The 15,803-nt window shown below is 59.8% G+C and overlaps 4 protein-coding genes across 4 annotated transcripts; 1 reads left to right on the top strand and 3 right to left on the bottom strand.

The window, feature by feature from the left end:
* Positions 1–1,649: 1,649 nt before the first annotated feature.
* Positions 1,650–4,355, top strand: VTJ83DRAFT_4397 (uncharacterized protein; the record flags this gene model as incomplete). The annotated part of the gene is made up of 2 exons (XM_071010881.1): positions 1,650–2,207; positions 2,277–4,355. 2 exons carry the CDS (start codon positions 1,650–1,652, stop codon positions 4,353–4,355), a joined length of 2,637 nt encoding a protein of 878 aa, XP_070865847.1.
* An 808-nt stretch (positions 4,356–5,163) lies between these two features.
* Positions 5,164–6,690, bottom strand: VTJ83DRAFT_4396 (uncharacterized protein; the record flags this gene model as incomplete). The annotated part of the gene is made up of 2 exons (XM_071010880.1): positions 5,164–6,289; positions 6,356–6,690. The coding sequence occupies 2 exons, from the start codon at positions 6,688–6,690 to the stop codon at positions 5,164–5,166; spliced, it is 1,461 nt and encodes a 486-aa protein (XP_070865846.1).
* Positions 6,691–7,363: 673 nt separating this feature from the next.
* Positions 7,364–11,938, bottom strand: VTJ83DRAFT_4395 (uncharacterized protein; the record flags this gene model as incomplete). The annotated part of the gene is made up of 7 exons (XM_071010879.1): positions 7,364–7,953; positions 8,032–8,285; positions 8,361–10,187; positions 10,278–10,899; positions 10,963–11,216; positions 11,268–11,680; positions 11,735–11,938. The coding sequence occupies 7 exons, from the start codon at positions 11,936–11,938 to the stop codon at positions 7,364–7,366; spliced, it is 4,164 nt and encodes a 1,387-aa protein (XP_070865845.1).
* A 1,176-nt stretch (positions 11,939–13,114) lies between these two features.
* Positions 13,115–14,780, bottom strand: VTJ83DRAFT_4394 (uncharacterized protein; the record flags this gene model as incomplete). The annotated part of the gene is made up of 4 exons (XM_071010878.1): positions 13,115–13,710; positions 13,782–13,978; positions 14,072–14,143; positions 14,209–14,780. 4 exons carry the CDS (start codon positions 14,778–14,780, stop codon positions 13,115–13,117), a joined length of 1,437 nt encoding a protein of 478 aa, XP_070865844.1.
* Positions 14,781–15,803: the final 1,023 nt, after the last annotated feature.

The raw sequence follows: 15,803 nt of genomic DNA, 5'->3' as shown, positions 1-15,803 counted from the left end.
TGCGCTCTTGGGGACGCAATGTCATGGTGATGGGAGAGCTCTGCTTCATGCTTCCAACCTGCATCTCGGACGGTCGGTTTCTTTTGCAGCGTTGCTTGTTGACGAACGGGGTAAGGATGTCAAAAGGGGCAATTGTACACAGGCTCTTTTCCAAAAAAAAAAAAAAAAAAAAAAAAAAAAAAAACTGACGAACTAACGTGGGTTCATGTTCCTCCTAAGGGATGCGCAGCACCCACCGTAGATAACCGGGTGCATGCACTTTGGATCGAGGCATCTCAGGCCCATTCATGTTTGAGAGCGGATCGGCGTTGTGTCACACCGCGACGCATGGTTGGTTGCTAGGATACGGGGGCCAAGGATTGGAACCGTCGATCAGCCGAACAGCTAAGCCGTTAGAGGGTTAGACAGGGCTGCGGCGGCCGGGGCTTGGCCGTCCCATCCATCGGGGACCCAGCGCGGGAGAGTCAGATGCCAGGACTTATTGATTAACCTGCCCTACACTACTGCGTACGCAGTAGGTAACCACCCCTACTGTGTAACGTTCACAGTACCTACTCCATTGCGGATGGACTGACAAAAGAAATGGAGGAAGCAGAACCGCAGCCACGAGAAGCTCGCTGGGCTCTCCCGGCTACTCGCGACCTTTTTAGCCAGCTGGAATCAAAAGAGACATGGTCGTCCTGCCAACGCTCGATTACCCGCCGACCCTCGTGATGCCGTCTTTTTTGCACCGTAGCAGCACCGTCCTGGTAGAGCAGTGTAACTCATACATGATCAAGTCAAGGCTGTATGTGTGACTGTGAGTGAGCGAGTGAGTGAGTGAGTGAGAGAGAGAGAGTGTGTGTGTGTATGTGCCTGTCAGACATGCCTGCTCCGGCCCACCCCCATCTTACTTGACTTTTGGTGTTCGCTCCGTAAGCATGACTTCCATCAAGGTGGTGGTGCTTGAACAATGCCGCCGACCTAACCTCTGCCCATGACTACCGTGTAGCATCCAACGTACAGGAAGCTTGATGGTCAAGATCACGGGCAGAGTGCGTGAGAGCGCTCTCTTATTGCACGATCCTTGGGCCGGTCTCCGTCTGGTCGCCTCCACATTCCCGCAGATCCATCTCAGCCCTGGGGATCAGCATGGAACCCACCCGGGTCCCCCTGGCTTCCTACGGGTGCCTGAACCAGAAGTGAAAACAGCCCTTCCCCCCTCTTGACGTACCCGCCACCCCGGGCCGTCGTTGGATAGGATTGCGGATAGTTGTGTCGTTGGCACAGTGTTGACTTGGTGCACCCGTCGCCCATGGAGGCTCGATCCAGACAAGCTGTGTGACGTATCCCCAACTCCCTGCTCCAGACGCTCCAGGGCGCCACTTGGTTTCGAAACCCGGCAACCCACAGGTGTTATCCGAGTCATTGACAAGTGGGGGGTGGGGGGGGGGGGGTTGTTGTCACTTCATCTCGGGTCCGTGAGGTGATTCAGATTCCCTCATAAAGCAAAGCTGCGACATCTTTGTCGGGTTCCCGTCGCATGCTCATCTCAAAACCTGCCTGGCGCCCTTTTCACATGGCGGATCCTTCCCATGCCGTCCTGCCTCCCGGTCCTTTTGTATTGGATCCTCGAGGTGTCTGATCTTGCTTAGCGCCCAAGCTACCCTATGGCTTTTGCAACATCAGATGCGGCCGGCTCGGGGGTTCTCAGGAGAGCTAGCCTGGGAGCCGGCACGGGGTCGTCTCGGCGAGACAGCGTCAGCAAGGTCGACAGCGACTACTCGAGCACCTCTCCTCAGCGTTCCGAGAGGCACGGGGGCAATTCGTTGATGACCGCGCTCTCGCCTCCCCCGGCGACCAAGCCTGCTCGGCCAAAGCACAAGACGCTGTTCCGGCTCCGGAGCGACTCGGGTTTGGCCCTACACTCGAATCCCTCAGCATTCCGCCAGTACACAGCCTACAACAATGATGGCTCGCCGCAGACGACGCGGCCTCATCGTAGACGGACGCCGAGCCTGGACGTGACCAGCAGCATCGAAGACTATGCCATCGGTTACGGCCCGGAGAAGGATCCTCCCGACCTCCCTTCGGACGGCACGGTTCCTCTCGACTTTTTCGACCCTGCCGTGATACGATTGGCGTTCTCCGACCCGTCTACGGTGAGGAGGTTTCGAGCGTTCGCCGAGGTGCGCGACGGAGGCTCCGATATGGACTTCCTGCAACATGTTGGTGCATCCTCTGCCGCAACCACCCCTTTCCCCCCCTCAACACCCCCCTGGCTAAGCAGGCAGCAGGTTGAGGAATACTCGCGAGCGCTCGAACGCGTCGTCTCATCCATGAAAACCATTTCGTCAAGGTTCACCGGCACAACGGCCACATCGCCCCTCAGCCTCCCGCGGGACGTCGAGTGCGCTCTCCGAACGGACACCAAGTACTGCACCCGGACGGCGCTGCCGGCGCTCGACAAGCTGTACCAGGAAGCCAAGACGACGGCCCAAGAACGCCTGTCCCACAACTTGTATCCCGAGTACGTCAAGCACAAGCTCTCGGAGTGGCTCAAGGACGCCCTCTCGAGCCGGGCGCTGGGAGCCGACACTCCCGCCCCCTTTCGAGGGCTCGGCGAGGCCTTTTGTCTCACGGATCCGCTACAGCCAGACAATCCCATCGTTTTTGCCTCGGACGGACTGATAGAGACGTGCGGCTACTCGCGAGACGAAACCGTCGGCCAGAACGCGCGGCTGTTTCAAGGCGTCGCCACCGACCCGGGGACGGTATGCCGGCTTAGCCAAGCCGTCTCGTCCGGACGGGAGTCGACCGAGCTGATTCTCAACTACCGGCCCGACGGCACGCCTTACTGGAACCTGCTCTTCGTGTGCCCGCTGATAGAGAACGGCGCGCTCCGCTACTTTTTCGGCGCCCAAGTCCACATCTCGTACCACATGGGCTCCGAATGCAAGGACGTGCTGGCCATCTTGAATTACGGCTCCCCTCCCGACAACCTGGACGCGGTGCAACCTTCCATGTCACGATCCGCCACGGTCAGCTCGAGGCGGGGAAGCGATGACAACGGCGAATGCCTGAGCATGAAGGACGAGCGGCGCGGCTCCAAGCAGCCGTCCCGCCGGCAACGCTTCATGCGCCGATTCCGCCGGCGATCTCCGTCTCCCAAAGCCCAACCCCCCTCCCGCGCCAGCACCGCTTCCCTCTCGGCCTCCGACGACGCCCTGGGCCCGCTCCGTTCTCCCAGCGCCTTCGCAACGCCCGCCAGCTCCCTCCGAGGTTTCGACTACCGAGCCCACGACACCTTCTACAGCCCGCCCCAGCCCGTCGACGAGGAGAGCACCATATATTCCTGCTTCCTCCTCATGCGCTACGAACCGTGCGATTGCCCCGCCCCGGCCTCCTCCGCACCCTCCTTCTCACAGCCGGCTTCGCCGCGCGCCCGATCCCCCGACTCGACAGCCTCGCAGCCTCATCACCTCCACGTCCACCACCCCCACCACGCTCAGCAAACCCACCACCTCCAACCCCCGGCCGATCGAGGGCGGAAACCGGGCCGAGAACGCCGGCGCCTGACCCGCGCTCCCCGCAGCGCCGCCGGCAGCGCCGCCAAATCATCCAAGCCCAAGGATGCCTGTTCGCCCGCGGCCGACCCGCCCTCCTGCGCGGGCATCTCGCTCCCCATCGCCTTCGGCTCGCCGCACGCGCTCCGCCTCCTCGGGCTGGGCGCGCACGAGGCCGAGGCCGTCGCCGGCCGCGACGTCTTTGGCGTGCTGACCTCGCGGTTCGGCGCCGGCGCCCCCGGCGGCGGGGAGGGCGCGGCCGCGGTGCGGGCGGCGCTGGCGCGGGGCGAGAGCGTCGTCACCGACATGCTCGTTCCGGCGCCCTCGGCCGCGCCGTCGAGGTCCGTGTCGTGGCCCGGCCCGATGAGCGGGTTGGCGCAGGGGTGGAAGGGCGGGAGCTCGGCCGCGTCCGCCGCCGCCGCCGCCGCCAGCGGGAAGACGGTCGGGCTGGGCGGCGCCGGAGAGAATCCCGCCATGGGCTCCAGCGGCGGGCTGGACGGTGCCGGGAGCGGGTCGAGCTACGGGTCGTCCGTGTCGAACCTGTCGGCCATCACGGGGGATGGGAACGGGAACGGGAACGGGAACGGCGCGGCATCGGCGGGGAGCACGTCGGAGAGCAGGCCGTGGCTGAGCGACACGCTGGAGAGCGGAACGGAGCTGCTGAACCAGGTCTTGTTCTCGCAGGCGCCGGCGGCGGCGTCGGACAAGGGGTGCTGGAGGAGGGTGGTGAGCTGCTGGGTGCCGTTGAAGGACAAGGACGGGAAGGTCGGCTGGGTAGCGCTAGCGTTAATGCCTGGAAAGGAGGCTTGATGGGCCGAGTTGGAATAGATAGTTACAAAGAGTATGTATTAATTCATGCCGTGCAGGCCTGTGCGGTTGCTGGGCTTGTATCCTAGAGACGCCGCCTCCGTTTCTTTCCCTGGCGGTGCTGCTGCTCTTCACCCCCTTTGTCATCACCACCCGCCCAAGATCAAGCAGGGCCGTGCAGTCTTAAGCACAATGCTATTAACAGCTTGCCACGCCTGTCTTGGCATGAACCCTCCTGTCGAGGTGCCATTCTCAACATCATCGAAGCCGTTTCTGGAGATCTCAAAGGGTCTGGCCGTATCAGAGAGTTCCCTCCGCAACCCGGGAGGCCCCTTGCCTTGGCTATGAAACGCTCCGCGGGAGCTACTGGCCGATCAGTGGAGCTTGATGGAGCTTTCAAGGTCGGTGACAGGAGATTTTGTTTGGGGCGGCGGTGTTGTCCAGTCTATATGGACTTGGTTCCAGACCCAGTCGTGGCTGTGTGTACGCGTCGGAAATGCCGAGGAGGTATCTTCTCGTCCCGAGCTTGGAAGGCTTTCCGCTTCCGAGGATATCGGTGAGTGGCTTGTAAGCCATGAGGGACACGGCAGACCTCCTCCAGGGTAGGTTTGAATCAGGGAATTGCTGCCTCCATGATGTGCTCGTTGAGAGTAAACAAAAGGGGTATAAACATTAACAAGACAAGAAGACCAGACAACCATCTCAACCGCACTCCTGCTGGCTCGGATCCAACTCTCTGCCACGCAACCTTAGGCTTCCTACCCTCTACTTTGCTCCTTGATACAACCCAAACGATCCCCGCCCCCCTTCTCTAGAACTCTCTCGTCTCCCCAATTGCGCAAACATCGAACACGCCCGTCTCGGGAAGCCCCTTCTTTGCCAGAGCCTTCTTTAGCAACCGCGGCGGCTCATCGAGGTCCTCGCTCGTCAGCACCCACGTTCCCCAATGGATCCCCAAGGCGCGGGCGCAGCGCGTATCGCAAAAGATGTCGACGGCGTCGTACGGGTCGGCATGCATCCAGCTAAACAGAAAGCGGGGCTTGTAGGCGCCGATGGGGATCAGGCCGAGGTCGAAGGGTCCGCGGAGCTGGCCGATCTGGGCAAACTGTGGGCACCGTGGGTTTTCGCTGCTACTCGACGTGTCGTCGTCGTTGGTGTCGTCGTTGTTGTTGTTGTTGTTGGGGTCGGTCTCGTGCGCCTCCTCGGCGCCGTCGGTCGAGAGGCGTCGGTAGCCCGTATCGCCGCCGAACCAGACCGATTTGCCCCCCGACCTGACCGCCCAGGATGCCCACAGGGTCGAGTCGTGGTCAAAGCCCGTGCGGCCCGAGGCGTGCTGGCAGGGGAGGCAGGTGATGCGCGCCGAGATGGTGTCGGGCGCTTCGGCGGCGCCTGTCGTCTTGCTCTCTTCGGCCGGAGCCGTCGGCTTCTGCCCCTGGTTCTCTTGCGCGCCGGCTCCTCCGCTGTTGTGTTTTGTCAAGGCCAGCTCCGCGTCCTCCCACCAATCCATCTCCGTCACCCTATCGATCCCCGCGGAGCGGAACCACTCCGCCAGGCCGAGCCCGACGAAGAAGTGGGCATGCGGGCTCGCCTTGGCGACGGCCGCCACGGAGGCTTCCGACAGGTGGTCGTAGTGCGAGTGAGAGATGATGACGGCGTCGACGGGGGGCAGGTCGGCGAGGCTGCATGCCGGTGGCGTATACCGCGGAGGACCGAGCAGGCCGCGCGGGCCGCAGCGCGATTCGAAGACGGGGTCAAAGAGCACGCGCAAGCCCGAGGGGAACTCGACAAGGTAGCAGGCGTGGCCGAGCCAGGTGGCACGCAGGCTCTTGGTCGAGCTGCGGCTGGCGTCCGATGTGGGTAGGTCAGGCTTGATCAGGGCGACGGGCAGCTTGGAGGGATCGGGCTTTGGCATCTTCAGGCGGCCTGTCAGAGTGGCCCTGTTGAGCAACGTCAGCGTTTGGCCCCGACACATGACCGAATCCGTGGGAATGGGGAACGCCTACCAGAGTATCTTGCGGCTCATGACCCAGGGAGAGGTCGAGCCGGGATCGGCGGACGGGTACGGGTTCCGGAAGCGAACGGTGCGGCCAGCACCGTCCTTTACATGGTGGGTTTTGTTCCGGGCATCCTCGGGCACGTCGGCGGCCGGGTCCAGCTTGGACACGACGCTTGAGTAGGCGACCATGGAGGCGGCGGCGGCGGCGGCAGCAGCAGCAGCGGCGGCGGCTACGCTGGATGTGGTTGACACGGATGCGCGCAAGACGGCGTGGGAGGGTGAGGGAGAGGACGCAGCGGCGAGCGAGAAACGGCGACGGCAGACCGTAAGCAGGCGGTTCATGCTGGATTGCAACGAGTGACGAGGCGGCCAGGGCTGAGTGGCTTACTCAAGGGGCAACGGTTCGAACGAGACGACTGGGCCGAGAGCCTTTACCATGTCGTCACATGCCAGCCAGCTTTCCACTCTCAAGAAAGGTAGCCCCGGGAACGCGCGTCGCCCTCTCTATCTCCGGACTTTGGTGTTTCGCCGTCTCCGCGTCGGCCGATGATGGCTCCCAGGTTCCAACGTGAAGCGGCCCGTTTCGGGTTGGAATCGACTTTCCGACATCCTGTCCCATTGGGCCCGCTCATTCGGCGGGTGACGCCAGAGAGAGACACCGGCGTTAGCGGCCTTGGCATACCTCAACGCCGACGATGACAGGGACCGGGGAGATAACTCGACGGCGAAGAGAGGGAGAGAGAAAAAGGAATCAACAAGTTACCACCGCTCCAAATACACTACTTGGAATGAGCAAATGGCGAAAAGAAACTGCACTTGACATGGCCATATCCGCTGTCGACGGAAGGATGGCATTGCCTCCCGTGGTAATGCCATTTAATCTAGCGACGAGTACGAAGAACATGATGCCAACGCGCAGTTACGAGGCGCCATCCATATGAAAGCATAGCTGGACTGTGTCGAACCAGGTACATGTGTCCATGACGTCGTTACATGAGCAGCAGTGGCATATGGATCACTGCGCCTGTCTCTTTTTCTTCTTCTGCACGCTCCAGAACTTCCGATACCTCTCCACGGCCTGCAGCGCGCATCCAAAGAGCCCGCCCTGCGCGTTCACGTCGATCGATGGGCAGCGGTCCAGCAGATATCGCACGCGTCGCGCCACATCCGGGAACCGACCAAGGGGGAAGTGCTGGGAGCAAAGAGCCTGCAGGGGTTGGCCGCAGGTTCCGGCGCTGAGACAGGGATTCGAGCCATGAGAGAGGAGAAAGTCCAGCTTGCGGAAACAATCCTTGTTGGGGACATTGGAGCGCAGAAGCCCGTGAAGTGCCGTCACAGCTTCATCGGGATTGCCACGCGTGTCGTTGATGTCGAATCCTGCTTCGAGAAGCCGGCTGATGCGTCGTATCCACTCCTCTTCGGGAAGCCAGGCTGCCACCGCCGCAGCATGCAGCGCGGTCCCGAACTCGCCTCCCGAGGAGAGACTGCTCTCGCGCTCGAGGAGGACGTCGAAGATTTTGTCTTTTTCGATCTCTGAGCGGTCCAACGTTCTCAGTGCGTCATGACTGAGAAGCCCACGGAAGTACTTCGGGGCGCAATATTCCACTAAATACCGCATCAGCCTATTCCTCCTAGGCCACCGCCACCATCGTACAGTAATTAATTATGCATAGATTCACGTACCTGAAGTTGCCTGGAGAGGGCTCCCGTATCGGCCCCCTTGGACAATCTCGGCGCCGTGCTCCAGCAGAAGGCTGACCTTGTCGAAACAACCCCCCAATGCTGCTGCTTGCAAGGCCGTAGAGTACTCGCCAGCAACTAGGTTCGGATCGGCGCCTTGAGCAAGGAGACACTTGAACGTCTCAAGATTGTAGCTTCCAATCGCAGCGGCCTGAAGCGCAGTCCCAAAAATCCCGCCAATGCCATTGATGCTGGCCCTGAGATGCATTCATTAGATATCATTACATGACGGCACCTCAAGGAAACATGCGTAGGGAGGTATCTATCCTTACCCCCGACGAAGAAGGAGTTCTACAACATTGTCGCAGCGTGGATGTTGCGACGAAATGGGGTTTTCCGGATACTGCGTATTCGTCGGCCGATATTCAAATATCCCGAAATCCGCTGACGTTAGGCAGGCGGCTTGTAGAGGATAACCCAGGTCTCCAGCTTGTGCGTTAGGATCCATGCCTTGATCCAGGAGATACTTGATAAGCTTTCGTTTCTGCTGTTGACAAGCAGAGCCAGTCTTGGAAAGCCTAGTTCTGGAAGCACACGCAACGTGCAGCGCTGTGCCATATCGGCCGCCATCGCGGATGTGAAGATCTGCTCCCTTTTCTACAAGGGCGTGGACAAGATCCAGCTGGCCTGTGGCGCATGCGGCGAACAAAGGATAAGGATATCCTTCGTGTTCAATCAAAGTGTCGAGGTCTTCGGCCGTCGCTCTTTCAAGCAGCAGGGAGATGGCCGGACCAAACTTGCCATGTCTGCGGTCATCATAGAAATCCCTCCTGTGGCGGATGGCTGTTTCGAGCGCGCCGAGGTGTTTGCAGCCTGTCTTGCTGGCATCCAACAAGAGCTTGAGAATGTCACACTTGTTTGGCTGCGTGGCCGCGGCGGCAACTCCGCACTCTCCCTCCATACAAACCGAGGCGCCGCATTCCAAAAGGTACTTGACGGTATCAAAATGGCCAGCCAGCGCTGCAGTGGCGACAGGGGATTTGGCCCAGCGATGGGCAAGGCCAGGGCGGGACTCATGCGCCTTTACAGAGCTTCTCTGATTGATGTTCGCCCCTCTTTTGACAAGCAATTTCACCATCACGAGAGGGTCAGCCCACGGTGGCTCATTGATGCCGGCAACGGCAGCCAACAGCGGCTCGCCCCGCGAGTTGACGTCGGCTCCTCGGTCTAGCAAGATCTTTGCAACGCCTGGATGGTGGAAAAACGCAGCCCATTGAAGGGCCAAATCAAAGTCCGCTTGAATCCAGTATTCGCTGGATGAAACTAGCACGTCGGTAAGCTGGAGGTGGCCGATCGACGATGCCAACAACAGCGGATGCCCTCGAGGGCTGTCGGCGAAGCAGCCGTCTTTGGAGGTCCTTGTATGAAACCCATATGCCCACTCGCAGCAGATCCTACACAACGTGTAGCTCCCGGCGAGCAAGACTCGGTTCACGAGGTTCATGAGCTCGTGAGACCACATGCGTGGGGGGACCGTCCTGAGGTATTTCAACCATCGATTGGGATCGCCGCAGCCTCTGACGGGAGCCCGGACTGCGACGGAAGCCCAGCTCCGCACCAATGGGTTACTGTCGCTGGGGGCCCAGTCGTTTCCGTCCCAGCCTGCCTCGCAAGTAACTTCGGCGAAGTACTTGATAGCCTGGTAAGCACAGCGGAGATACGCATCGGGTTCGCTGAACGAAAAGCCGATGGGTGCTCGAGGGGATGTGAGGTACTCCTTGATTGAGAAGTGTGCAAGGCGAACCATGGAATCCTTGTTATAGTCCTGGACTATAACAAGGCTGCCGAGATGCTTGAGCACCATGCGCGCATCGAAGAACCTCCGAGTGCTCAGGTTGTCCCCGGGGCTGTAAGGGTGGAGAGTGAAGATGTATATCTCGGCCAGATCGAAGACACGTATGGGGGAGTCCGTGACGCACAGCCACATCAACAGGCTTCGGACGGGCTCTTTATGAAACCCGGGTTCGGAGGCTAGCGTCAGCAGGATTCGGTCATAGGCTGCGTCGAGGCCAAGGGGAAGGTTGTGAAGAGCCGCCTGGACTTCGGCGACAGAGCCTAGGTGGCGGAGGGTGTCTAGCTGGCATGCGACATATTGCATCCTGGATGTCGTCTGTCAGTGTTGAGGCCTTGAGAGAATACTCGGAGTCTTGGTGGGGGGGGGGGGGGGGGGGTTCTTTCAGCATAATTACATTCCATCGGCATTTTGCATAAGCTTTTCGGTAGCTTCAATCTTCACTTCCTCTGGCCAGGAGCCGAAATCTTCGGATGCGAGTGCCGAGCTGATGCAGAGCTTAATGTCATCATCAAGCTCTGGCCGATTCCCAGACAAGCTTAGCGACTCTCGTGATGGCCCTTGCAAGAGAGCTTCCAACGCGATTTCGATGTCTCTCTCCGGCCTGCTTGTGCAGAACAAGCTTACGCAATCGGGGACTGCGGCGATGAGTCGGCGAATGCTATCAAGGACCCTTTTCCGCTCTCCCCTGAGCGTAGGAGACTCGTCGAGGCCATCGACGACAATGAACACCTTGCTGAATCCCCGTGCGGCAGCCACAAAAGCCGCCTCCAGTGTCAGCAGGTCGGGGCGCTCACCCCGTTCTTTGTAGCGCACGAGGTCGTTGATCGGCCGTGGCGTATCTGGCCGGCAGCAACAGAGCTGCTTAACCAGGGATGAAATCATAGCTGGGGCGTTTTGCTTGGTTGCATCCGAGAAGGTAAAGTAGAAATATACGAGCGCGGTGTCGGGCAAGTCCTGGTATTTGTCCCGAAGATGCTTGATCACCACGGAGCTCAGGATGGTCTTCCCGGAGCCGGCTATACATCTCGATTAGCAATAACCACAATGGCGCTCCTGCAAAGCTGTAGTTCAACGCGTACCTTTTCCGTGGAGCCACAGGAGAGATCGAGGAGAGGACTCCCATCTCTTGAAAGGCAGACTAGCCAACAGCCAGTTCCCCGTACCCTCCCTGTGGCTCTCCCGAGCGGTATTGTAGCTCACGCTCGGGTCTACGTCACAGAGCCAATCCAATAACGCTCCACGCTCTTTATCGTCCGCCGCAGTGGTCACGGCCTCGCGGAGACCCTGAACTCGCAAGCCGATAGCGTCCCAGCGCTCAAGACTCTCTGCATGCCTGTTGTGACAGCAAAAACGGATCCGCTGATGCTGCCATCAGCTAGTGCACCATATATACCTGCTGCTGCAACACCTGTCTTTTACAGCCTGGCACTCCTCGTCATATTTCATGTCCCGCCAGGCAGCCGATACTGCTGTGAAGTGATCCTCTCGGTCTCGAATCTCTTGGAGGAGGGATTCCCAGTCATACGCCTTGATCATATCAAGACCTAAACGGAAAGCCGAGTTGCGTGAGTAGTAGTCGTAGCATGTCATCTGGTACTTGAGAATTGTGACGTAGAGCTCCCCGAGGGCGGTTTTATACTCGACGTGTGAGGTGGGAGACAGAACTGGGGATCCAGAAGCAGCCCCGTAGCGTTGTTCGTATAGGTCCTCCCACATGCGGCTTCGCGCAATCAGCCTGGCTACGTATTCGATGCCAGCAGCAAGGGCAACGGCCTGCTCGCACGGGTTCAAGAGCAGCTGGGTCAAGGTTAGCAATTGCCCGGGCGCTTGAAAAGCTTGGCCAACACTCACCTGGAGTATCAACGTCACTCCTGACCAGGCAAGCGACGCACAAGGATCTCCCGCTGCAGCGCTTCCCAGATGTTGGTTGACCAAGCCGATGACGCTAAGTACTGGTTCCGCGAGGCTGCGCGCTGGAACCTCATGCTCGGAAAACTTTAGCTTCCATGTGTTGCGCTCCACCTCTTCGATCTTTTCCCTGAGGAGAGCATCCATTTGCTGTTCCCGAGTGGTGCTGAGATCAACCCCGTAAGTAGACCCAAGGTCGGCTTCATAACGCTTGACGAGCTCCGGCTCCAGTTGTTCATAAGCTACGTTCCAAAGCTGACGGATGGGAACAATCCAGGGAGTGGAAGACGCCTCCGGACACTCTTTTTCAGGACCGGTCGCTTGAGCTTCGGCGGTTGACGTGACATCGGATGGACCTTCGTCCTGACTGAGGGCTGAAGAGAGCCTTTGGGGGCCTGCGTCCGTGGGCTTTCCGCCAGGACGGAGGTGTAACTTCTCTTTCCAGCGCCGAAGCCGGCTAGAGTTGGAAGACATTGCGTGGACGGAAACGAACGCTGCTTGCAATTCATGCTCGACCGGCACGAGAGGGCGCGCTTGAATGTTTCGGGGTCGCCAGAAGACGATCCAGCCCAACGCCCAAGCCCTCCTGTCACGTGCCTATGGGCTGCGGCTGAGCATGATTATTCAATATACTCAGTATTAAGGAGATGATCTGGTCCGCAGCCCAATCCCCCCGCATATCGCATAGAGTAGGTTGCACGAGCGCTCAGGCCAAGCATCGCGGCATCGGATGCCTCAGCTGGAGGGGACTCTACCGGACACATTTCTGTAGTTCATACTCTGTATATTACGAGCCAGCTAACGCAAGAAAGAAAAGAAAAGACAAACGAGAACTAGCAACAAAGTCTGATAAAGCGGACGAGAAGAAATAGAAATCCAAAGGTAGCGAAGGCCCAAGCCCAAGAATCAAGGAATGACTGGAAGCCACACTGAGGCTGTGTCTTCACTCGAGCAGCTCCCCAGAAACCCGAGGAGCAAAAGCTGCGCTATGAGACATCAGGTCAGAGGGAGCATAGTGGAAGAGGGTCAGAGTGGAAGAGAAGCGACTACGCTACGGGTACGTAATGAGTGTGAGCATCACATATACGAGTCCTTGTTAAAGGCGACAGCGAGAACAGCCAATTTCATGTTTTGTGAGGTCCGGCTCTTCGATAATACACCCCAAACGGTAACAGGGTACTCGTGTAGACCTTTCATAGGAACACTTCCGGACAGACATGATACATAGGCTGGACACCCGTTGTGGAATATCCCTACGACCAACCGCCCTTTTCCCCCCCACAGCCCCTGACCATCTCAAGCACCGCTCCCCCCCCGCCCTCTCTACGCATCTGGGTACAGCACCACCGTCACCATCGACCTCGACGGAACATCCACCCTCGCCACGCCGTCCGCAAACGCCGTCGCCACCTCCACGATCGCCCTCGAAGCATCCGTCACCCACGCCCTCCCCCTCACCGGCGTCTTCCCGGCCGCGAGGTTCCCCACGCGCGCCGCCACCCTGGCGTTCCCGCCGCTGTTGATGACCACCACGGCCACGCTCCCGTCCACGTTCCGGAACGCCGCCGTTCTCAGGCTCCCCGGGGCCCCGGACACGCCGACGCGCACGGCCCCGGGCCTCACGAACCGGCTCCACATGCCCAGCGCCCACAGCCGCATGCTCGGCTCGACCCGCTCGTAGTTGCCCGCGATGTGCACCATGTGCGAGTTGGTGCTGCCCGTCTGCACGCCGACCCAGTACAGGTAGGCCGACGCGTTGGCGTTGACCACGGCCTGGTACACGTGGTTGGCCCAGGTGAAGCCCTCGCCCGCGCCGCCCCATTGGTACCAGGCCGAGGTCCAGGCGCCTTGGAGGTCGGCCGCTTCGGTCTGCCAGACCCGGTGGGGGGTGCTGAGAGCAAAGTTTGGCTGGGACATGTCTATCAAGGTTAGCGAAAGGGGGAGCCGGACGGTCATGGCGGTTGCGGTCTCGCCCTCCGCGGGAACTTACAGGAGTGGGCCGTGATGATGCCCAGCATGTTGTTGACGGGCGCCAGGCTCGGGAGCATGCCGGCCTGCTGCTGCCAGCCGCCGGCGTCGCAGCAGGTGATGAGCGGCTTGTGGGTGAGGTTGGACCGCTGCAGCGTCGGGTGCAGGATGCGGATGAACTCGGCCGCCTGCGCCCCGGTCCAGCGCATGGACGCGTAGCTGGTCCTGTGGAGGTGTTAAAACCGAGGCCTTTCTTGTACAAGCAGAAGCAGGCGCCTGGAGGGGTCGGAGCCAGGCTGTCCGGGGACCTACGTAAGATCCGGCTCGTTGGTAAAGCCCAGGTGGGTGATGGTCACGTTGCTCTGCTGATAAAACTCGACGTATCTAGGTGCAAGAGACGACGTCAGCTTTTCTTTCTTTTCTTTCTCGCCTTCTCTCTGGAGACCAACTTTGCAAGATAGTCTGCAAACGCCTGCCTCCAATCCCCCGTGGCGCACCGCGGAGCGCCGCTCAACCCGCACAGGTTCCCCCCGTTGGAGTCCTGCCCGTTGGTCTTCATGTATCCCGGCGCGCTCCACGCATCCGCATAAATGGTCCTCACGCCGTAGGTATGAACCGCCTCCTGCGAAACCCAGAGCTGCTTGTTGTCCGACCCGTCCCATTCGTAGATGAGCGGCCTGTCGGGCGAGCCCGGGCTCTTGGGCGCGATGGACACCATCCAGTCGTTGCGCATGTCCGGGGACGAGCCGATGCCGTTGCGCAGGATAGACAGGCCGGCGCCGTTGGTCGTGCTGAAGAGCAGGTCGAGCGCCTTGCGCTGCTCGGCGGGCGGGAGCCGGCTCATCTGGACCGCTCGCTGAAACGCCTCGGACGTGCCGAAGCCGTCCATGACCTGGAAGGTTCGGGACAGGTCTACCGAGAGGGTGGTGGCCGCCTGCCGGGGCTGGACGGGGGATGAGGGGTCCGCCGCGGTGACCGCCGCGGAACCGGCGAAGATAAGGGCGGCGAGGAGCTTGTGCATGGTGGTGGTGTCGTGCTGGCCTGGGGGGGGCTATGGATGTTGGTTGGAGGGTGGCCTGGGAGCAGCGACCAGTTACCACACCGGCAGGGTGTGGCATGTAGGACATCTTTATACCCCGGACGCCTCCTTCAAGACTTCTCCTTTGGCCGCAGGACCATCTGCAGGACGTGGCTGAGAGGACATGACAAGACGAAGGGACTTGCTCTGCGACCTTCCCCAGAGAACGGGTAGCGGACGACGGAAGACGGGTAAATGTCCGAACGGAACCCCCGACTCTGCTTGGACTGACGCCGTGGGATAATTCCCGAGAGTGTGGAGGTGGTGACCGACGTCGAGCCCAGCAGGCCGATGCAACCCGGATAGATTGTGTCCAAGTGCCGGCTGGTGAGTTTTTGCACCTATCAGACATGAGGTCCGTGATGATAGAAGCCGCCGGGCAGAGCAACAGCCACAAGGGAACCATTGCCAGCCAGCCTGGCCGTCCAGATCTGTAGCCGGACAACTTCCCTGCCTCAAGAATCGAGAGAGAAAGCCGATGAAAGCTGCAGAGACGGGTGGGAACCAAGCGGCGTGTCGTCGGTAGCCGCGCCAACCCCTGAGCCACTCGATATACAATCCCCCATGGCAAAGTCCTCCACGAAGAGAGGCGCATGTCGAGAGACGAAGGCCAAGATCCAAACAAAGAAAAGAAACGTCAATTTCTATCTCATTAGATACTACCCACTATCACGCCAACTCCGAGGCCCCGGAACACTGCATTTCTTCGCTGTCCCCCGTGTTTTTCCTTTTTCCCATGTTCCCCTTTTCTAAGACTGTACGCATCTCCGAACCAACCTAGCTCCCTTTTTATGGTCATCCACTTTGCTTTTCCTTTTTTTTTTTTTTTTTTTTAGCCAACCCCTTAGACGCCTGTATCAAACGAGACGGAATTATACCCCCAGTCCCCCAGTATACCAAGTTATTTTGTTTTACCAGAACCCCAGTGTATATGTATCCTCTCCTGTGCCTGTGCCCAGCCATCAT

The sequence above is a fragment of the Remersonia thermophila genome, chromosome 4 (assembly GCF_042764415.1).
Source record: "Remersonia thermophila strain ATCC 22073 chromosome 4, whole genome shotgun sequence".
In the NCBI taxonomy this organism is placed as follows: Eukaryota; Fungi; Ascomycota; class Sordariomycetes; order Sordariales; family Chaetomiaceae; genus Remersonia; species Remersonia thermophila.
The sequence above is the reverse complement of the archived record's forward strand: the minus strand, read 5'-3'. Positions and strand labels throughout refer to the sequence as shown.